Below are 23,360 nucleotides of genomic sequence, written 5' to 3' on the forward strand. Positions count from 1 at the left end.
ACCTTTGTATATCATAGAGGGCAGAAAAGAGCCAGCAGTTTTTTTTCTTATTGCTTCAAAGTACGGCTGTCAAGCGATTAAAAAAATTAATCGCGATTAATCGCACTGTTAAACAATAACACAATACTATTTATTTAAATATTTTGGATATTTTCTACATTTTGAAATATAACAACTTAAATTACAACACAGAGTACAAAGTGTACAGTACTCACTTTATATTTATTTTTATTAAAAGTATTTGCACTGTAAAAAGCCCCCCAAAAATAGTATTTTCAATTAACTTAAGTACTGTAGTGCAATCTCTTTATCATGAAAGTTGAACTTACAAATGTAGAATTATGTACAAAAAAACCTGCATTTAAAAATAAAACATTGTAATATTTTAGAGCCTGCAAGTCTACACAGTCCTACTTCTTGTTCAGCCAATTGCTCAGACAAACAAGTTTGTTTACATATGCAGGTGATAATCCTGCCCACTTCTTGTTTTACAATGTCACCTGAAAATGATAACAGGCATTCTCATGGCACTGTTGTAGCCGGTGTTGCAAGATATTTACATGCCAGATACGCTGAATATTCATATGTCCCTTTATGCTTCAATCACCATTCCAGGAGACATGATTTCAATTACAATACAGAATTAAATATATATGAAAATGTAGAAGAACATCCAAAATATTTAATAAATTTCAATTGGCATTCTATTGTTTAACAGTGCGATTAAAACTGTGATTAATTGCAATTAATGTTTTTAATTGCAATTAATTTTTTTGAATCATGTGAGTTAACTGTGATTAATCGACAGTCCTACTTCAAAGTTCAATTTGAATGCTTATAATCTCATAAAACCCAACTCAATTAACTTTTTTAAAAACAGTAATGCATTCTTTACAACATTAGTTGAGGCTGGGGTTTTTAAAGGGGCCTAAAGGAGTTAGGTTGAAGAGGATGAAAAATGTTATCTATGTGACAAGTGCCTTTTATCTGAACAACCCCACATTTTCAGGTAAGAATGTTGAAATTTTAATCTGATTTTTGCATTCTGACCCATCTGTAGAAACAAGACTGCATCTTCTGTACTAAACTCCTGGTGCCTTTTGCAGTAATTGTCTTGGTCTGGCAATCTAGTGGGATACTGATGTAGATCAGAAAGATATAGATAAACATAGATGAAGTTATATACCAAGCTATTTTAAAATGAATAGCTAGTGAAGGATACATTTGCTAAATAGATACATTTCCACTGCATTAAAAGAGCAGATTGAATAGAATATTGACCAGATACGACAAGAAATTTCTTAAATGAATAGATTTACAGTGTAACATACTGAAGTGCATAGTTTAAAACAACAAAGCTAATGGAATAGACCTGATAACTTCACTGCACCCAATTATAGTCTAACAGGTTTCTACTATTCTTAAATAGTAGTTTTCAATTAAAAAACTTATGCTTTCTATATACATCATACAGTAGACTTGTAAAATGAGTTATAACTGCCAAAAAAAAGTTTAGCTAACTTCATGCACTGCACAATTAATAACAATATATTCATAGCAATTATCTGTTTCCAGTAAAAATTATTAGAGTGCTAATAGCTGCAGATGCGTTAATTTAATTTGCAGTAATCTGCTAGAGACCGAGGTATACAACATTTATTCTACAGGAGAATTATCCATTTTGCAGTCTCTCTGACCAATATAAACAAAGCATTACCAAATGCAATTCTAATCAGGCTAACAGAAGGATATAATCATTCAGCTATCCCAACATTTTCTCTAGTTAAATGCAAACTTTCATTTCTAAAGTCAACCCAGAAAAAATTACATTCACGGCTTCACAAATGTTGAGATGACCATAAGAAAACAATAAACACTTTTGTGAACATCTGTGAAGAGCTACTTAGCACACCGCTACTAAGAAGAGAAGCATGTTCTGCACACAGGATTTTACTTTTCACTTTTATTTTTCCATTACCTCTTTTTTTTTCCCTTTCAGGTGGCAATACAGGTCTTTTAATGTTCCCTTTCTCCTTTACCTGTCTCCCCAACCCTCATCACGGTACCTCTTTCTGGCCATCCATTAAGTGACTAGTTTCCTTCAGCAAAGGATACAAGCAGTTACTGTGATTCAGAGGCTTTGAGGGTCCTGCTAGATAGATGAACTGTACTACCTTCTTGCCAAAAGATGTATTAAGGCAGGTGACTGAGTGCTTGCTATAGTGGCCCCAGACTGATGACTTCACTCTCCCTGGATATCCCCCAGAGTCCCTACTTTCAAACAGCATTTGAAAATACTCTTTTCCCAGGTGTTCTCTATTCATCACAAGTAGTGCTGGACCAAAGAAAAAACTTGCCTCCCTCAGTACACTGCTTACATAAGTATTCACTTTTAAATCCTGCTCTTGAGTAATTATACATTCTAACTATACCTACAACATGAAGTCACTAGAGAATCTGAGAAAGAAGCAACGCAGTCCTTTCAAATCCTCACCAAGCAGAGAAATAATATTTTTCATTGTTTACATTATGCTCATTGTCTTTTCTGTTATCTTGTCATAGAACAAGGGGAAATGATCAGAGTGTTGGAGTATGTCAGCAATAAATGTCATTTGTGGTCATTAAATGCCTCAGTGTTTGCTCTGGTATTTAATTACAGGATTCACAAAAGGTATTTATTGCTTTAATCTGCTGCCAGTGTGAATGTTACCTATTAAATTTACTATTGCCCAACACAGAGCACTGTTTGTTATATGTATGCCTGCAATATGTCTCATATGATTTATGCATGTTCTTAATATAATCTCATAAATTGTCAATTTATGCTCCATTCCTGCACTGGGATCTAGTACCATAGACTGCCATTGCCAACGAGACATCCCAATAAAGTACCAGAACTCTTCATGGATACACAGGTCTAGGGCCTTATTGTGGTTTGTCTGGTACAGTAACTTGAAATAACAGTTTTAATTGAACTTTGCAAAGTTTATAGCACAAAGCATTATTTGGCAATAAAAATATATCTTCAGTATCTGAGAAGGATGACCTCAAATGACTACATAGTAAAATGTATTGATTATATTTCTGCAATGAGGGAAAATCTTGAGAAGAAGACATCTTAACTCTTTAGTTTAAAAAAAAAAAAAAAGTTATAGGTTTATTAGATTTCCTCCTCCAGCAGTTGCTTCAATCAAAGCAGGAGATGTGAGGACTTTAAAAGCTTTGGACTTTGGTGGTCCATGGCTTTATCTTGGAAAGGTCATTTTGTCAGCCTTCTTGAAATGATACAGTCTACATCTTCATTACCACTAGAAAATCTTAATTGTGAATAGACTACAACAAATTTACTCCTTAGAGCTGTACTGTGAATTTTCTTGACTACCTAGGTGCTGTTCTTTCTGCAAGAAGAGACTTTTTATATATTGATTGAGAACCATTTGAGGTCAACAGTAAGTCCAGGAAGACTCAGGATTTACAATTCCAATTGAACATGAACCTGCCAAGACGCCTTAAGTAGGGCAGTCTGATCGATGAATGTTCATGCAAGACAACCAGACAGGTCCCTCTGAAATGCCGAACTGCCTGAGTTTGAGTCCCTGCAAATGATTACAGCAGCTTAATACTTTGAGAAAGTGTTTATATTTAAGAATAAAAATAGTTGATTTATAACCAGGATTCTTGTCCTGAGGGAGAAAAGTTCACAAGGTATGGTTTTATTGGGGATGACAGAGATTTGAACAGGAGATTTTGCCATGCTAATCACAGTCGGTTCTGGAGCCACTGACTTACATTTAGGCTCACCGCTCTCAAAAGTCTCTAGAATCTCATACTCAACTTGGATTGTTTTTACTGTGTGTGTGGAGGAGGGCTGGCCTCAGGGAGTTGCTCACAAGAAAATTTCGTGGAGGGTGCATATGACAGACATGGGGGAGATCCATGAGATGCATATGCACTAACCTACTCTGCTGTTAAATTCACCAGCTCACATGGCCAACTGCTCCTTCAGATGGCCAGTGAAAGCAGGTGGTTTACAAAAACCAGGATGGTGTGACCCTGTTTACAACTCACTGCTGGGGTGCCTCCTTGTGGCTCATCTGGAGATTAGCTCTCAAATGGTTTGACACCCCCTTCTTTGGTTGCTTGCCCAATAGTGTGTGTGTATCTTTTTCTCTCTCTGGACTCCAGTTACTAGCTTTTGCAGTGAAGACAGTCTTTGATGAGATGGGCAACAAAGGGCCAATCAGCACAAGTTGTTGCGGTGTGGTAGGTTTATGTGATCACCAAATATCTTTTATATAGGGCACCAAACAGTCATCTCCCATTTAGTCCCTATTGAGCTAGATTTAAACCTGTACCCTATTGATGAAAGGTTCTGTATTCCATTACCAATCCCCTGGACTAACTCAGAGCTCCCTAGTTCACTCACATTAATCTCAGACCTGTCAGTAAAACTGACACACAACCATCCCATGTACCAATATACAAGATGAATGATTATGTACAGCTAGGAAATATTATATTTACAAAGGCACAAACGATGCTGCACTTTTACAAACAACAGCTGATGACATAGCATGCTAAAGGTTCTTTGATCACCTGTGCACTCCAAAAACAGACAGGTTTCAAGTAAAATGGAGTTGTTTCCATTTGTGGGTCTAACTACATCTTAATTTTTCTACAGTACCTACCCAATATAAATAATGTAAGCCCTAAAGTATGTCATAAAGGCAAAATATAAGTTTAGCTGCCTGACTGAATTATTCTATACAGATTTCTACTTCTATATTAAGACTCTGAAAAAAGGTTACAGTTATAATGTTAACATCCTTCTTCTTTAAGATATGAGGAACATTAGAGTCTCTTTCTAATGCATGTGACTGTAATAGCCAGGGCTGACAAGAAGTTTAATGAGAGAGAGTTTAAAAGAAAAAGCATGAGATCTTACAGATCTCTTTGAAAACACACAATAGAATTCTTCAAACCGTATGCTGCTATTAAAAAAACTTTAAAAATCAATGAACAGTGACGGAATCTCCCCAGCATGGAGTGTAATGGCTGGATTTCACCACTGAAATAAAGTCTTTATCTATGGTTTATCAAAGGCTTAAGAATAGACTAAGGAACCAACGGGAAAGTAGTGGGGAGTTCCCAATGATTCGACTTCTAGCAATACACCTTTCTATAGTGTGAGAGATGCAGAAGAAGTCTCCAAATGTGCACACAAGCTAGGTTGTAAAACCTCTTAATACCTCTAGAATGTCCAATTTACTTTGATTAATCAAAATTTAAATTAAAAGAGCTATTCCTTCTTCATTATGATTAAAGACTGCAGAGTAGCTCTCAAATAGAAATTTTAGGTTCCAAGAGCCTTACTCCAGTATACTGAGTTTCCAGCTGAGCTTTGGGGAAAAAGAATTCCACATCTCAAGTGATTAACAAAAGATATGAAAGTGGTACTTTCATACATTATCAGGACAATAAAAAGGTTATTCAAACTAAAAACGGATCCTAAAGCTTATGATGATAGAAAGAGAGGAGAAGCAATTTGTCATGTATGACAACAAACTGCATCCTTTGGGGATTGCTCTGTGCTGTCTCCAAAGAGACACTCATCCGTAAAAGGAAGGGCTAAAAGATCCTATCCTTTTAAAAGTTTAAATAGTACATTACAACAGAGAGGCAACTGCCCTTGGTCTTCCAAAGAACCCCAGAACAATGTATAATACTAAAAAATAAATATATTAATTTTCATCCTCGACTGAATCTTTTTGGGGACTGTCTGTTGTCAGAAATGGGACTGCTAGTTGTATATTCTCAATTCAGTGTGAGAGCAATTATACACCAAATCCTTGTTGGGCTGGGATGATAATATAGCTTCAGTGATCAACATCCATTCATGCACTTGTTAAATATAGTCACTTATTATGACGACCTCTTAAAAAGCATTGGCATCTTTATACCTGCGAGTGAAATTTTCAAACTATCCAGTGAATTGTCTTGCCGACGCATTTTTGGGTAGTAAATACTTGGCCAGTCAACTACAGAAGTGTATTAAGAAAATCCCACACAAGAACATTGTGCTTTTTTATGGGCATTCCTTCCTCCTCTTGCCAGAGCATATGTCCTCATTGGCAGCTATCTGTATCTAAAAGATGGCCAGTCCACACTGTGTCCTGAAGATCCACCACTACTTCACCTAGGGAAGACTGTTTTTCCTCACTTGAGCAGCCAGCCCTCGTTCAGCTACATTTCAGTTTGGCATTAGGCATGAAGCATCCAAGTCTAATGCCAGCAAGACTCTGTGCATTGAACACTGGAGCTATTAGAGGCTCCAGTATTCATTCTCCATCAACTTCTCTGTTCCCAGCCTTGGGCAAGGGTATCAAGAGCCAGTCAAACGGGCCAGCAAGGATGAGGGTACCTGCTCGCAAGTCTGGCTGGAATATAGAATTCCAGACGTCAGTGTTCAAATCTCTTCTAATAAGTCTTAGCACTGCAAACTTTGTTATTTCAAACTGCAGCTGCTGACACGCACAACACTTAAAGGTGCAGCAGGTATCCACTCTTGAATATTTTACCATTTCAGCACTCAGGACATCCAAATGAAATGAAAGGATACACAGAATTATCATTGTTGTACTCTCCCTGCATTATTTACAATCTTGAGGGCTGCAGCACTTCAGAATGGTATTAACAATATAAAAAGGCAAAGTTTCCCCTCAAGCGAGGTTTATCGCATTTATCTTCAGAGTCTGCAGTGTAACACAACTGAAAAAGGTCAGAAAGGCTCCACAGACCCTCCCATCCACTGCTCTTTGATTTCTCAACATTGACATGCAAGGGATTTACACAGGAGTAACTCAAGAGAACTAATTGGGAGAGGAATGTATAAATCCCTTGTGCCTCAGTTAAGAGCACACATTCATGTCTTAGAACTCTGTCAATTAATTTCCCCTCTCTTGCCTTGTTGAAGTCTTCAGAGGTTGCCCTCATTTCCTTCCAAGTCTTATTCAACAGCTGGATGCAGATGCAGAAAAACTCCTCAAATGATCTGTCATGCGTGAAGAACATGGGGTGGAAATCATTGCAGGTCTCACTGGCTAAAGACATAAGAGAAGGGGAAAATAAAATTATTAACAGGCAGGACCCAAACTAGAAAAAAACACCCACATCTGGAAAATACAGTAATTCCCAGGAACTGTATTTCTAATCAGGATAGAGGTGTAAACACACCACATTGGAAAGTCAGCCCTGGTCTGCAATGTAAAAGTGAATGAAAGACAGTATAGAACCTCTTTGCAGGAGAGGGCAACTAGCTGCTTCTCTGGACAGTCTCTCAGCAAGTTGTTTGTGTGGAGCTTTACTGTGCAGGCTAGGATGAAGAAAGGCATAGACAAAACTTCAACCCTAGTCATCAAAAGAAGAACCCACCCCACTGTTAGCAATATGTACACCAAAGCTATGCTGACTGAGAAGTCGACACTGAACTAAAGCAGTAGGATAGAAAACCAATGTCTGATCAAAGAACAAGCTCCGCTAGCAGTAGCCGATGAGTTCCCGTTTTCTATGGCAGTAGGCCAAAGAGGTATCAGAGAAAGTGATTTTCTGTGTTAAAATGTAGAGATGATTAATATGTTTCCATTTATTTTAGTTGTATAAACAGCTAAATGGAGCCCTGTTCCACACACTGACAAAGTTTTTTTTTTAAAGGAGCAACTGAATACAAACTTTCTCTGTGCAATTCTCTTCAACCCTAAAGTCAAGCATACGTTTTAAAACATAAGAAAAAAAAGAGAGTTGAGAAGGCCTGTGAAACACAAAAAGGAAAAGATATTCTGCCCAAAGAGGTTGTTCTCTTCAGTGGGACTTACTGAGCTATGGCCAGATTTTCAGAATCTGAGGGCAAAACGGAGGGCAGTGGAAACTGCTGGGAGTTGAGCACTTTTGAAAATCTGTCCACTGGTGGACAAATTACCCCAAAAGACATTTTACCACATACGCTGCTGCAATTGACACAGTTTCTCTCACCATGCTGCTGGCCAGTATCACAAAGACTATAGGGTAGTCTGAGCCCATCCTTGATATATCCATCCTTCATCTCAATTAACCTCAGCTTTCCTCCACATCAACAGCCTCCTAAACTTCCTCATTTGCAACTCACAGACTCTTACAGCAGCAACCTCACCTACCATCAGGAACAAATCAGTGGTGGTTAGACAAGCAGCCTATGTGACATATTACTAGAACAGTAACATCGTGTACCCTTTGGGCAAACTGCTTCCCAACCTGGGTTCCCACACATGCCTCACTATCCTTAGTAACCTCTTCCTCCCAATTAAATTTGCCAGACTAGACATGAAAACTCTTTGGGGGGTATCCAGACAGAACTACCTGATTGACAGATGCCCAATGATGAGGAACACATGCCTCTTCTCCTGAGCCTGGCTCCTCTCCTGCTACAGCCCCTTAGGAGTGATGTCTCTTTTCAAAATCTTTCTATTCGGTATGTATAATTACCTTTGCCATGGCAGTTGCTGCTGCTACAGGAGCACATTGTGCACGGAATTACATAGTGCCTCAAAACAAAAGGGTCTCTGATCTTTCCTGAGGTACAACATTACAATTATGGAGGCAAAACTCTGATGCTTAATCGCACACATGAGGTTTAATTGTAATTGCAGATTAAAATCTGATCAATTTCTTGACTATAGAGCTTGGGTCAGAGTTAATTTAGGAGTTCAGGTCTCATTCTAATCAACTGAAATCCATTCATTTCCAAGGCTGTATAGTCAAGGGGGAATTGGTCAAGGCAGCAGCTCAATTTCTGAGTAAGGCCTCAATCCCTTAAAAATGTAAAATGCCAGCGGTCTGTTTTTGAGAGCACCTTGAGCTTCCCTTCATTTCAACTGGAGTCACGAGTGCCCAGCATTTTCAATTATCAGGCCTTCAGCCTGTAATAATGGCAGTGGCACAACAGAACAGCTTCTCAGAGCGTGCTTGTCCTTAAGTCATAAAATATTATAACGCTGAAGCGAAATAAAATAATGTCAGGCAGAAGAATGCAGTCAGTGCCTTGGCTGCATAAATCGGACCACGAAACAAGGCAGTAACCAAGAGGTATGCTTGCCTCTCTTGACTCCTTCTCAGAGCCCAGGCTAATCACAGTTCCTTCTTGTTTAAAAATAAATACACCAATAAATCAAAATTAATGCAAAATGTATCAATTTGCAGAAACTTGATCATCAATTCCCAGGCATGCTCCTCAGAATAAGAAGTACCAAGCTGTATTCTTATTTTGATTGTATTAAAAAAAAAATGGGGGGAGGCCTATGTTTTTCTAACTAGTCAACAGACTGTAACTTTCCTACATCTTTTCAACCTAGAGAAAGAGTAGAAATAACTCCTCTCAATCCAAATGGGACAACTTAAATCAATCAGAAGATCAGTGCTAATATGTCTCAAACCAGGCTAATCCCAACTAACCAGACTCAAAATTCAGAATTGCATTGTGCAGAGGTACCTCAAAATTTCCATAGACATCCATATGGTAGAAAAAATTCCATGCTGAACTTCAGTGACACTTTTATTTGTCTAGAAAATGAATGTAAAACTGTCCGGTTTCATGGAAGAGCCTTGAATATTATTATTAATATTTGGTAGTGTCTGAAGGCTCCAACCAAATCACAGCTCGTTTTGCTAAATGCTGTATAAGCGCACAGTAAAAAAGAATCCATACTCCAAAGAGCTTTAAACCTAAATGGACAAGACAGACCATGGATGAGAGAAAAGCAATATTATATCTCCACTGCACAGATAGAGAACTGAGGTACAGAGAGATTATGTGCGTTGGTCAAAGTCACAGAACAGGGTGTTTGCGGTAGAAGTGGAAACTTTACCCATATCTTGAGTCCCTGGTTGAATGTCTTCACCACAAGGCCATCTTTTCTCTCTGAGGAGTGGGCAAATTTAGAGAGTGGTCAGTATTACTATGTAAATATTTTGCACAGCTCTAAGTGGCAAGTTAAAACTGAGGTTCATTGTCAGACCAATTTGGGGAACCTTGCATGGAGCCTACTTGTAATATTCCTGACCCTAGGCACAGCACTGTCAAACACATTTCTACTAACAGGAACTAGCCAAATTTATTATTAAATAAAAACACACAAATGGCTACAGCTCAGGGACTTAAATCATCATGGTTACTTATCTTTGTTGAATGTTAATATTATCATCATGCCTTATAATGTTTCTTTGAGACCTCCTTTGAAAGACAAATCAGAAGGAAAATCTGTTCTGTATAAATCAGGCTAAGAATTTGTTAATTCTCTTTTCCGAGCAAAATTCTTATGCCTATTTCTCTGAGCTGGAGCTTTGTGTGCCACCGTATGCGATTCATGTAGTCCTTCAAACTTCTAGTTCCTCTCTGAGTGTGACTTCAGGAAAGGATGTGCAGTTAATGTACTGATCAGAAATGGCACCTGAGAAAACATAGCTAATTTCTGCAAGGCAATATTTTTATGCCTGCTTTTTCAGAGGTTCATCTAAGTACTTGTTGGCTGTCTATTTTAAAGGACATTCAGCTCCCCAGATTACTCATATTTTAAATAGATTTGTTGTTACACCTTTTGTTGCCCCTCTCTGGGAAGAAAACAACAACAGGAAAATTAAAAAAAAATTCACTTGTTTCTCCCTCCCCTTCTCATTTCTGGAACCTTCTTCTCATCAGAGAAAGAAATAAAATCAGGGCAGGGTTTTTCCTGATGGCGCTAAGAATAGGTTGATCTGTGAATGTTCACATCAGCCTGCTCTTGGAATGACAGTGTTTACAGTATGTTCTGATAAATGTCTGATGTGGAGAACGCTACAGATTTAAATTTCAAAGTGGGTATAGATTGCAAGAAGTTCTGCATCCAAGACAGTTCCTGGAAAGGATGAGTGAGCCAGTCCAACTGGCTGGGGTGTCAGCTTTACACAACTCACAAGCATAAATCTTAGGCCACTAGTTGAGCAGAAGGTGATACTGGTATTGCACAGATAAATGTAAGTTATATGGCTACCACATAAACATACAGGTTTTTGGGGAAAAAATTGCCCTCTTCTTCTCTCTTCAAAAAATTCCCAGCACCTCTTCACCTTGGGGGTGCGGGGGGTGGGGGGACCAACAGAAGTTTTTAATTATTATTGTTTTTAGCAATACTGGAAAAGTAATAGAAAGAGAAACAAAGAAAGAAGCAGGCACTGACAGAGCAGCAGGTCCTAATGATAGGGCACTGGATTTACACTCAGAAGACCAAGGTTCTATTCCTGGTGCTGCTGCCGGCTTGCTGATGGACCGTGGGCAACTCACTCACACACACCCCCCCACAGCCCTGTGCCTCAGCTTCCCCACTGTAAAATAGGGATAATGATAGTCACCTCCTTTGTACTTTTGAGATCTACAAATGAAAAACGCGATATAAAAGCTAGATATTAATATTACTACTACTATTATTACAGGAACAATGAGCTTTAAAAACGAGAAACATATAGGCCATTATTTTCAAAATCAGCTCATGATTTTGGATGTCCAGTCTGGGACATCTGTTTTTTCAGAAGGCAGTTAGCACTTTCATACTTGCTAAGAACTTTCAGATAATCTGGCCCCTTTTGAAAGCCCAAAACTGCTATTTACTTATGAAAATCTTGACCATACTGCATATATTATGGACTAAATAAGTAAGATAGTCCATCTTCTAGCGGAGCTATAAAAATCAACAAGATCAAAGAAAATGAATAATCATGAAGCGTGCAGTATTCCTTTAGTGTAATAAGTAGCAGAGTGGGGGGAAGGGGAAAGGTCCATGAATATTTGTGAAAAATTAAAAACTATTTCACTTCAGTTGTGCTCATACACCTTCTGTGCTTGATTTCTGTGAAAATTTCAGTGGTAGCTTTATCTCACACAAACACTTGCCATACACTAATCTTAAATTTACACATTCAACGCACTGCATGAGAATAGATATCTCAAAATCCCTCACAAAGTCCTTGCACAGAGACAATTAAACAAGTTAGACACTTGTAACAGCTAGGACCACATTCACATTCCATCGCTATGGTAATTGTAGGGAGAGTGAAAATTAAATTCTGCATCCAAGAAATAAATTGTGCATGCCTAATTTTACTAGGAATCTGTGACAGTCTGTACCCCTACGTTCACCTCTTTTACAAGACTATGATACATTTTGTACAAAGTATGCCTTGTGAGGTATCATTTGAAAACTCATAATTTGTTAATTATTATTGTCCTGGTAAAATATCTGTGGCAATATGACATGTACAGTTATAAGATTCCTCTGTATGGTATTACTAAGATATGTTCCAAGTCTGAGGGAGCAGCCATAAACCAGTACCTCAGAGACAAAAGACTAGCCAATGCCTCAGCCAGATGTCAACAAAATTGAATGGACCATCACCTGGTTTAGGGGCCATTCTTTGGCAGGAAAGAGTATGTGGGGAAAATCTAAATCTTGACAAAGAAACAGCTGTGGGATCCCATCCCCATAGTCTTTCCATCTCCTGAGCCTCAGCTGGAGATGATTCGTGAGGAAGAGAAAGAGCTATAAGAATGGGGAGCAGATGCCCCAAATGATCTGTCCCTTTCTCTCTATTCATGGTATTGACAACACTTCAAGAACAAAGCAGCAGCATTGGACTGGAGGAGGGATCCTAACTGAAAGAGATTCAGCCAGTAAGCCTGCTGAAACATGTGGTGAGAGACACTTAGCTTTGAATTCATGCTAGCTTGTTAACTTGGCATTAGTTGTGTTTTACTTTTATTTTCTTGTAACCAATTCTGACTTTTGTGCCTCATTACTTGTAATCACTTAAAATCTACCTTTTGTAGTTAAACTTGTTTTATGGTTTTTATCTAAACAGTTTGTTTGGATTGAAGTGTTTGGGAAGCTCCTTTGGGAAGCAGGATTTGTACATATCATTTTGTATTAATAAAATGACAGACTTTATAAAAGCTTGTATTGTCTGAGAGAGAGCTGGGCAGTACAAAATGCACATTTTTGAGGGAGAGTCTGGGACTGGGAATTTGCCGGTGTTGTTCTACAGTGTAATTCATGAGTGGCTGTTATAGCATTCATACAATATAACTGAGTGGCTGTGTGAGAGCAGATCAGGAGTGGTAGCTCTCATAACAAAGCAGTGTAAAAGGCACAACAGGTTGAAGAACTGAGGGGACACAGCTGTTCATCAGTCCAGATTGCACCCTTGGTAATTGTCACAGTACCTTAGACAAAATACGTGAGAGCCACAAAATAAAAGGTTGAAAAATGTCATACTTCAATTTATCTGCAACCACTTCCTGCACTGCTATCCCCCTGAAAGATTCAAAGCCAGAGAGCTTCTTCAAGCTCTTCTCTTGATGTTAAGGATTATAAAGTCACTGGAAAATAATACAATGTGATTAATCACATGTAAAAACTCAACTTGGATGGCAATATGCACAATCAGTCCACAAAATAAAATCTGAACATTTTATTGAGAACATTTGGGTAATGAATAAATTTGATAAAACTGCTATATGATTGCAGATATTCCAAGAGCAGAGGGAGAGAAGCTAAATTAATCAAATAAATGATTCACTCAACCACATAAATAGGATCACTTGACATTAATGTTCTCTCACTTAAAAGGGGAGAGAGAGATACCTTTTATAATAAGTCATTCTCTGCTCATTCCAAAGAACTCATCAGGTATATCTGAAAAATACACTGAACTTTCCTCCATGATGTTGAAATGATTGAAGAGCTGGTGCTGGATAACTTGTTTAAGAGAAGTCTCAACAATCAATCAATACTTAACTCTTATAATATGTTTGTCATCCATAGATCTCAAAATGTTTATAGGAGATAAGTATCATTATCCACATGCTACAGATTTGTACAGTGGTTAGAAAATGACTAGGACCTATAGAATCTAGTCCAACTGTGCTACCATGACATTGCCTCATGTTGGGCATGACATTTTAACTTCTTTCAGGGCTTGTCTACATGGCGAGGTAATGTGCTTTAGAGGGATGTGACTTCTAAAGTGCACTAATGTGCTGCACGTTAATTGGTCTGTGTAAACTACTTTAACATAGTGCTATTTAAAACAGCATTATGTTAACATGCACTAGGGAACCTTTACTGTGCATTAGCATGCTCTGCATGGACCAATTAATGTGCAACTGTCAAGGTTTTTTCCCCCACTTTGAACTTTAGCGTCCAAAAAGTGGGGATCTGCATGATCACTTTTAAGCTTAATTACTAGCTTAAATTTGGTACACTGCCACCAGCCAAAAATATAGTGTTTGGCACACTTCTGTTCCCCTAAAACCTTCCCTGGGGAACCCAAGACCCAAACCCCTTGGGTCTTAAAACAAGGAGAAATAAACCATCCCGCTCCTTTCCCCCGCCTCCAGACTTTTCCCTCCCTGGGTTGCCTTGGGAAGCTTCACACCGATCCAAACTCCTTGGATCTTAAACAAATGAGGAATTAACCATCTCCCCTTCCTTTTCCCCCCACCAATCCCTGGTGAGTTTAGACTCTTTGGATTCTAAAACAAGGAAAAATCAATCTGGTTCTTAAAAAGAAAGCTTTTAATTAAAGAAAGAAAAGGTAAAAATTATCTCTGTAAAATCAGGAGGGAAAATGCTTTACAGGGTAGTCAGATTCATATAGACTAGAGGGACTCCCCCCACCCCCAGCCTGAGATTCAAAGTTACAGCAAACTGAGGTAAAAATCCTTCCAGCAAAAGGAAAAACATTCACAAATTGAAAGAAAACAATCATAAGCCTAATCCGCCTTGCCTGGCTATACTTACAATTTTGAAACATGAAAAACTGATTCAGAAAGATTGGGAAAGTCTGGGTGTACGTCTGGTCCCTCTTAGCCCCAAGAGCGAACAACCAACAAAACAAACAACACAAACAAAGACTTCCCTCCACCAAGATCTGAAAGTATCTTGTCCCCCCATTGGTCCTCTGGTCAGGTGTCAGCCAGGTTTACTGAGCTTCTTAACCCTTTACAGGTAAAAGAGACATTAACCCTTAACCATCTGTTTATGACAGCAACACATTAGTGTGCTTTAGAAATTACACTCCATATAGCATATTACCCCAAATGTAGCCAACTCCTTAATGACTTCTCTTAGTTTCTCAATTAATAAAATGGAGATAATACTTTAACTGCACAAGGGCGTTGTGAGCTTAATTGTCATTTGCCAAGTTCTGCAAGATCCATGGTTGAGAGTTGTAGTGTGGGCAACATATACAATATACACTCCACGTGATTTTCTAAATAATATTTTCCAATAATAAAAGAACAACTAAGGAGCAACTAATGAGGAGCAACTAAGTCTCATTAGTCCTCTCAAGAGAAGGGACTATGGTAGTTTTTGCTTCTCCTTGAAGATGAGATACAGCAAAAATAACTACTGTCATGACCATTTTTACCCATAATAGAAGTGTGCCTAATATGGCAGAAATATTGCAATTTGTCAGGATATCTACAATGCCGTTCCCTACAGTCTACAAGCAGCAATTTTGAAGTAAATCTTTTGCTACATTTCTACCAGACGATAGGAAAACAACGTAATTTAAGGCAAGGAAAGGTCATTGTGACACGGCTACAAGAGCAATGCAATAATGAAGTAGTAATATTGCTGCCAATTGGGTAATTTTCTTTCCATTAAATAATCTGCTTAGAAGACTCAAGCACTATTAAAACAGAAGCTACTGAACTTTTTCTTAGAAATTTACCGCATAAGATAATAACATTTCAGCCTCAAAACACAGAGCAGAAAATATTATAGACAGATCAGCTGCTTTTGTTAAGTCCAAGTCAAGAAATAATTTGCTGAGGTTTTTTTCTGTGTGGTACGAAGCAAAAAGAATAAGATTGCTCAAGGAACTAGCTTTCAACGCTATAGACCTGAGGCCAAGTTCACAGCTGATGTAAGAAGATACCATTTCATTGGTGTCCGCAGAGATGCACTGTTTTACATCAGCAATGAATTTGGCCCATTGTTTCAAATTCTCAATCAGAGTCCAGACACCACCAGCAGAGAACAGAAGGTTTAAACCCCCAAAACAAGCAGTTAAACCAACTTATTGCTATTATGTCATTGTACTATAAAAATATATTGAGTATGGTCCTTTATGAAAGCTTGCAATGTTCTGAACTTGACGGTCATTATGAGAAATGTATATAGCCTGTGGTTATGAATTTATATATTCCAGCATGTAGAAAACTGCGCTCAGCTGGGTGGTGAGCTGTCAAGCAGGTGGCAGGAGTAGGGGGCACCTCCCAAAACAAGAGTTTACACAAAACCAGGTTCAAGTAACTATCCATTGTCCAGCCCAGGAAGAGACAATGATGGACCATAAGAGACAACTAGAAATACATTGAGACAACTGAAAAGGAAAAGAACATCTGGGCTATCAAGTCAAGAGAGAAATTTCCCATTCTGAATAACCATAAGTCACCATGGACTAAGGGTAAAAACTGGAGGCTGGCCCATGGCAGCTTACTTAGGGTCACGGGGCTCAGGTTAAGGGGCTGTTTAATTGTGGTATAGACAATCAGGCTCTGCCTGGAGCCAAGGCTCTAGGACTCTGCAAGGTGGAAGGGTTCCAGAGCTCTGGCTGCAGGCCGGAGCCTGAACAACTACACTATCTAAGAACAGCCATACTGAGTTAGACCAATGGTCCTTCTAGCCCAGTATCCTGTCTTATGACAGTCGCCAATGCCAGGTGCTTCAGAGGGAATGAACAGAACAGGCAATCATTGAGGGATCTATCCCATCATCCACTCCCAGCTTCTGGCAATCAGAGGCTAGGGAGAGCCAGAGCATAGGGTTACATCCCTGACTATCTTGGCTAATAGCCATTGATAGATTTATCCTCCGTGAACATATCTAATTCTTTTTTTAACCTGTTATAGTTTTGGCATTCACAACATCCTCTGGCAATGGAGTGAAAAAGTACTTCCTTACATTTGTTTTAAACCTGCTACCTGTTTATTTCAGTATGTGACCCCTGGTTCTTATATTAAGTGAAGGGGTAAATAACACCTCCTTGTTCGTTTTCTCCACATCATTCATGCTTTTATAGATCTCTATCATACCCCACCTTTCCAAGTTGAAAAATCCCAGTCCATTTAATCTTTCCTCATATGGAAGCTGTTTCATGTCCTTAATTATTTTCTTTGTCCTTCTTTGTACCATTGCTAATTCTAATACACATTTTTTGAGATGGGGTGACCAGGACTGCATGCACTATTCAAGATTCGGGTGTATTGTGGCTTTGTATAGCAGCACTATGTTATTGTCTGTCTTATTATCCATCCCTTTCCTAATGGTTTCCAACATTGTTCACGTTTATGATTGCTGTGCACATTGAACAGATGTTTTCAGAGAACTATCCACAATGATCCAAGAGCTCTTTCTTGAGTGGTAAAAGCTAATTTAGACCCCATCATTTTATAGGTATAGTTGGGATTATGTTTTCCACTGTGCATTATTTTGCATTTATCAACAACGAATTTCATCTGCCATTTTGTTGCCCAGTCACCCAGTTTTGAGGGATCATTTTATAACTCTTCACAGTCTTATTTGGACTCAACTATCTTGAGTACACTGCAATTAAACAGTCCCTTAGCCCAAGCCTGTGCAAGCCCAAGTCAGTTGGCACTGGCATGCCATGGGCGTCTAACTGCAGTGTAGACATACCCTATGAGCAGGGCCAGCGCTTCCATTGAGGCGAACTAGGCAATTGCCTAGGATTTTCAGGGGGTGGCATCTTGCTTGGGGGGCGGGCGGCAGGCGGCTCCGGTGGACCTGCCGCAGTTGTGCCTGCGGAGGGTCCGCTGGTCCCGCGCGGCTCCGGTAGACCTCCCGCAGGCATGGCTGCGGCAGCTCCACCAGAGTTGCGGACCAACGGACCCTCCGCAGAAATGGCTGCGGCAGCTCCACCGGAGCCGCGGGAGTGGCGCGAAATGGCCGTGCGCCTAGGGCATGAAAAACTCTAGCATCAGTCCTGCCTATGAGGGGCAGGGGGGAGGAAAAAGCCTTCTAAAAGCAGGCTTGTAACTGAGGATTTTTTTATTCAGAACTCAGGGCCCAGTTTTGGGGCAAAAGGCTGTCCATTAATGGTGGATCCCTCCAATAGCTATGAGGTATTATGGGAAACTATTTTAAGGCATTAGGTAACTAACTATAATTATCTGCTGTGTAACCTGTATACGTCTGCTTTCCCTGACAGTTTCATCTGTGAATCTGTGTTTTTTTCTATCAAAAAAGCTTTTTGTTTATTTTCATCCCAAGAAGGTCTTTGTGTGCAAGCCATGTGAAATGGGTTAGCTGGTATCTGGGAGGCTGGTTTCATGCCTTCGGGGAGCGACGATCCAGAGGAGTATGGCCTTGGTGTCTGATAATTAAGAATTTGGGGAGGACACGTTTGGGGAGACTCAGGACTGGAAGGCAGTTTGTGTCACACTGAAAAGAATAACTGGGCTGGTGAGAAACAGGGTGAGACCTTGTGCTTGTGGGCAGCCTAAGTGGTGTCAGGGATCTGAACAAAAGCTGCACCACACAATGGCCCCCAAGGTTACAGGGTAGGCTGTGACAGAAGCTTTATTATCTGGGTGGACTCCAAAACACCACCAAAAATAAGTACGAATGTCATTTGATTCTAGACTCTAGAACCAAAATAGCTAGGAGATTAGTACACAGATCTGTGTGCAGAAGCTTGTGCCCCCCTTGCATTATGGTTGGCTTAAGACAGTGCTAGTGGTGACTCATTTCTACTAGCACTAAAGTTACCTACACACTTATTTTGGAAATGGTTAAACAGAAGATACTCCATGGGATAAACTGAGCCTTCTCTCCAATACCATACATAATATTTGCACCACAAACTGTACCAAAATTACTCAGAAAAACCTGGGGTACAATAGGTGTCCAATTACTAGTTTGCATTGGCTAAAAAGTGTTTAGCTGTACTAGAATGGGTCTAAAATAACTAGCGTGCCGCAAAATGGCAAACTCACACTCCTCCCCAAACATTTCACACAGACATTTCTTTGAATCAATGGTATTTCTGATTAGAGGAGTTACAGAGAAAATGAATGGGCAGTATATACCCCTCCAGCACGTAGCCCTTCTTCAGCCATAAACATCACCTTCATTTTGTCTGGGTTAGGATTAAATTTCATCCAGGCAATGAAAAACAAAAATGCTGTGCACCTTCATTTTGCCATAAGTGACACACTGAGCTGCATGATAGCCCACATCACCTCACTAGTTCTCCCAAGCAGCTTAACATGCACCTTGAGGATGGGTGGTGGCAGACTAGAACTGTGCCCCCGAAGGATTTAAAGCAGATGAATGATTGTTCAAAATCTCCCTCTCTGACAGCTTAGAAACAGCGGTGGCTCCAGGCCCCAGCGCTCTAAGCGTGTGCATGGGGCAGCCTAACAGTCCCTGCGAGGCCGGCAGTCAGGCAGCCTTCAGTGGCATGCCTGCAGGAGGTCCACCGGTCCCAGCCATTCAGTGGCAATTCGGCGGTGGGTGCGGCAAAGCCGCGGGACCAGTGGATCTCCCACAGGCGTGCCACCGAAGGCAGGCTGCCTGCCGTGCTCGGGGTGGCAAAAAAGCTAGAGCCGCCCCTGCTTAGAAAGAAACCATCACAAGAGTAAGCCCATCTACCCCACCAAAATGAAGGTGACACGATCAACAAAGGTCAAAATCAAACCAACATAACCTTGTGATCAACAGTATCAAGACTACTGATAGACTTAAAACAACTAGCACTGACATCTGTCATCTCTCTGTTACTAGGAGATCAAAGGGTGAAATCCCTGCAGTTTCCCTGCTTTCCCAAGCTCAAAACAGAACTGAAAGAAATGCAGGAAACCAGAAGAGTCCAGAAAATTAAGCTTGCTTGGTAAGGAGAACTCATTTTACAGAGATCAGTAAATGTTTAGAATTAGCTGAACCAATCATATTTGCAATGGAATTGAAGACTTAACGTTCTAGTTCAAAATTACAGGCAGCAAAAGAAAAAAATCCTATGAGCAAAGAAATTAAGATCACTGTGAATACTAAAAACTCACATGTGATCAGAAAAATCAAACCGGTGACACAAAGAACCAATGTCATGTTGATAAGGCTTCCCCTTAACTCCAAAAGAAATATTTATAGTTTTGTTTGTGATGAAATAAGAGGCACTGGAAATGAATAATGCTGTATGTGCCTCTGTATTGTGTCACAGCACATCATAGAGATCAACCAGGAAAGTACTCAGTTCCCCTCTCCACCCCCACAGTACTCCCGGAATGAAAAACACTTATAAATAACAAATGCAGTTTTAAAATCCAATGTGGGAAACCAAGTTTTGTTTTCAGGGATGAGGGAGGATTTCATTCAGATTAGTCACACTCTTCTATGAAATGGAGAGACTTTTAAGAGCCTGGAAATAAGAATGACAAGTAAGGACTTTGAGTTGCTTTGTCCTGTCAAGATGAAAGTCTGTCATTAAGAACATTCAAACCTCCAAATATCTCCTGTCCTAACATCATTTTCAGTACCCTGAATAAAAACATGGAATGACCACAACCAATTAGTGGAAGAAACCACCTGAGGAGTTTGATTTGCTCTTTTTCCCTTTGCAAAAAGTTACTTGCTTGGAGCAAAGTGCTTGTGCAACACTAAGTCCCCTGTGACAGTTCCTCAGCTGGTGTAAATTGGTGTAGCTTAGCTGAAGTCAATAAAGTATGCAGATTTACACATGCTGAGAATATGGCCCCATGTCTTTATACTGCAATTTTTGTTTGCAATTAATCTGGCTGTGAAGAGCTCTGTGTAAGCTCGAAAGCTTGTCTCTCTCAACAACAGAAGTTGGTTCAATAGTAGATATTACCTCACTCACCTTGTCTCTCTAATATCCTAGGACTGACATGGCTAAAATACTGAATACGATGAGGAAAAATTGTTGTCAGACGTACTCTCTGCCATGGGCTGTGGGTATAATAGGCCAGGGGAGGCTAAGTCTCCCCTGAAGCAGCCACCACCGCCCTGCCACCAGACGCCAGGGCTGTGGTGACCCCGCCTGCACTCCGCCTCTTACCTGCCCTACTCCACCCCCTTCCCAAGGCTCCCACCACCTGCTGCTGCGTGGTGAGTTCCTCCTCTCCTATAGTCCACCCCCTACCTCCGCGAGACCCCCACCTCCCACCGTGTCCCTCCTCTTCTCATCCCCTACCCCCACTAGACCCTCCCCCACACCTGCTACTCACTGTGTTCCTCCTCACCCCACAACCCCTGCAGAGTGGAGATGGAGTGTGGGCAGAAGAGACGGGACAGGGAGCTAGCCTCCACTAGGGGAAGCTTCACCTGGCACTGGCCACTCTCTGCAGAAATGCTGACATTGGAGATGGGGGAAGGGTATAACTATTAATGTACAAGGTAACTTGACAAGTTTTGTACACTTAAGCAGAAGGAGATTAAAAGTTAGGATGGCCAACATTTCAGGAAAGAGATTGGCCGGATGAGTTCTGGTGGTGACTTTGTCACTAGACTACTCTGCAACAGATTTTAGAGGGAGACTGAAGGACTGATCACGACAATGTCTATGCCCAAATTAGGGTTAAAGTATACATACAGATTAAGGTGGGGGTTGGGTTTTATTTATTTTGATATCACCATGTGTAGGGTGACCAGATGTCCTGATTTTATAGGGACAGTGCCTATTGTGGAGGCTTTTTCTCATATAGGCTCCTATTACCGTCCACCCGCCACTCCGATTTTTCACACTTACTATCTGGTCACCCTACCTGTGTGCCTGCAAATCAAGAACATCCCTTGTTTTTGAGGCATGTCCCAATGTCACTGTCAGTTTTACAAATTACAGTTTTCTTTCTACAGTTTGCGTGAACCTCATTATTGTGTCTTCCGTTCTTTCCATAACATATGTAATATGAAGGAGTTGCCGTGGGGTCCACCTCGCTTTGTTTAACAAGCACATACAACATGCAAGGCCTAGCTAACACAGAAACACTGCTGCTCTTGGCAGGATTCTAGTGGCTAACAGAGGGCTCACAAATTATTTAAGGGGATACTATCCAGTTCCCACAAACTGCACTCATGGACTGGCCACCTGAAATTGCTGCTTGCCAGAATAGGGGGCAGAATTGACAAAGGGCTGGCTGAGCATGCATACATACACCAAGGAAATCACCTTATCAGGTTTATCACATGTTGATACCTACCCCCTTTCTAGCAACCTCCCCTCTTTCCACATCCTTTAAGGGAACAAGCCCTCTATCAGCTGTAGGGACAAATCCACTGGATGACTGTGAAAGTGAAGGAATCAAGTGGGTGTAATGTGCTTTCATAAAAGAGTTGCACAAAGGAAACCATTTTCAGTAAACCATCACCACCTTTACTGGTCCTCCAAAACCCATAAACAATGCTACCTATTTTTAAGTGCTATCTACTAGTACATTTTCTATTTACTATTTACACATATACAGACACAGAGCACTCTCGGAAGACTGGGGGTGGGAGGATTGCATGACCAAGAACAGTAAGCAGTGGGTAACCTTTTTCCTTCTCACCTTCCTTTGTAAACCTCCTTGACGAACACCAAAACTGTCCCCTATGTGCCCCCAATACCACTTCATCCCCGAATAGAAGTGCTGATTTTTCACTTTGAAAATCTGATTGCTCTAGATAGCACCAGTCTGCTTCTTCCCCTTTTGAAGGCACTCTTATTGAACAGTTTATCCAGTTATGCGTAATTACCCATTTTTTTTATGATTACATTATTTAGATTCCACCACAGGTCACAAACCATGACTCTCCAAAGTCCTTCTGTAAGATACTTCACCATGAAGACATTCTGAGTATCATTTCAAATCATGCTTTGACCCCTGAGAGAGGGACAGTAATGAATTCTGCCAAAAATAGGCTGGCCACCTGTAAGTGAATCCTAAAGGAAACTGTGGATATCAACCAGCAACACAAGAATTATTCTTATAAATGCTGCACAGAATTAGATGGGAATTCTGCAGAGTTTTTTAAGTCCAGTTAACCAGTATCTTCCACCCTCTACATAAAATCCCAGCTAAAACGAACATACTGAAAAAAGACAGTGTAAAACAGAAACGGTCATTGCATAAAATAACCAGTGAAAACAACAAACTGATAAAAAAAAAAAGTCATTTTACAAGCAAGCAACTGCAGGAGAATCACAAGCAGGAAAAACAAATGAGCAGCTGGAGAAGATACCAAACAAGCCATCATGCCAGGAAGGAGAAGAACAGG

General features: G+C 40.2%; 1 protein-coding gene across 1 annotated transcript in view; it reads right to left on the reverse strand.

Annotated features, from left to right (window-relative positions):
* The window catches only part of ELMO1 (engulfment and cell motility 1), a 472,781-nt gene that overhangs the window by 148,081 nt on the left and 301,340 nt on the right, over positions 1-23,360 (reverse strand). Inside the window, exon 16 of the mRNA XM_032785439.2 lies at positions 6,964-7,100. Within this exon, the coding sequence (XP_032641330.1) occupies positions 6,964-7,100 (137 nt within the window). The remainder of the gene's footprint in view (positions 1-6,963; positions 7,101-23,360) is intronic.

The sequence above is a fragment of the Chelonoidis abingdonii genome, chromosome 2 (genome assembly GCF_003597395.2).
Source record: "Chelonoidis abingdonii isolate Lonesome George chromosome 2, CheloAbing_2.0, whole genome shotgun sequence".
Classification (NCBI taxonomy): Eukaryota; Metazoa; Chordata; order Testudines; family Testudinidae; genus Chelonoidis; species Chelonoidis abingdonii.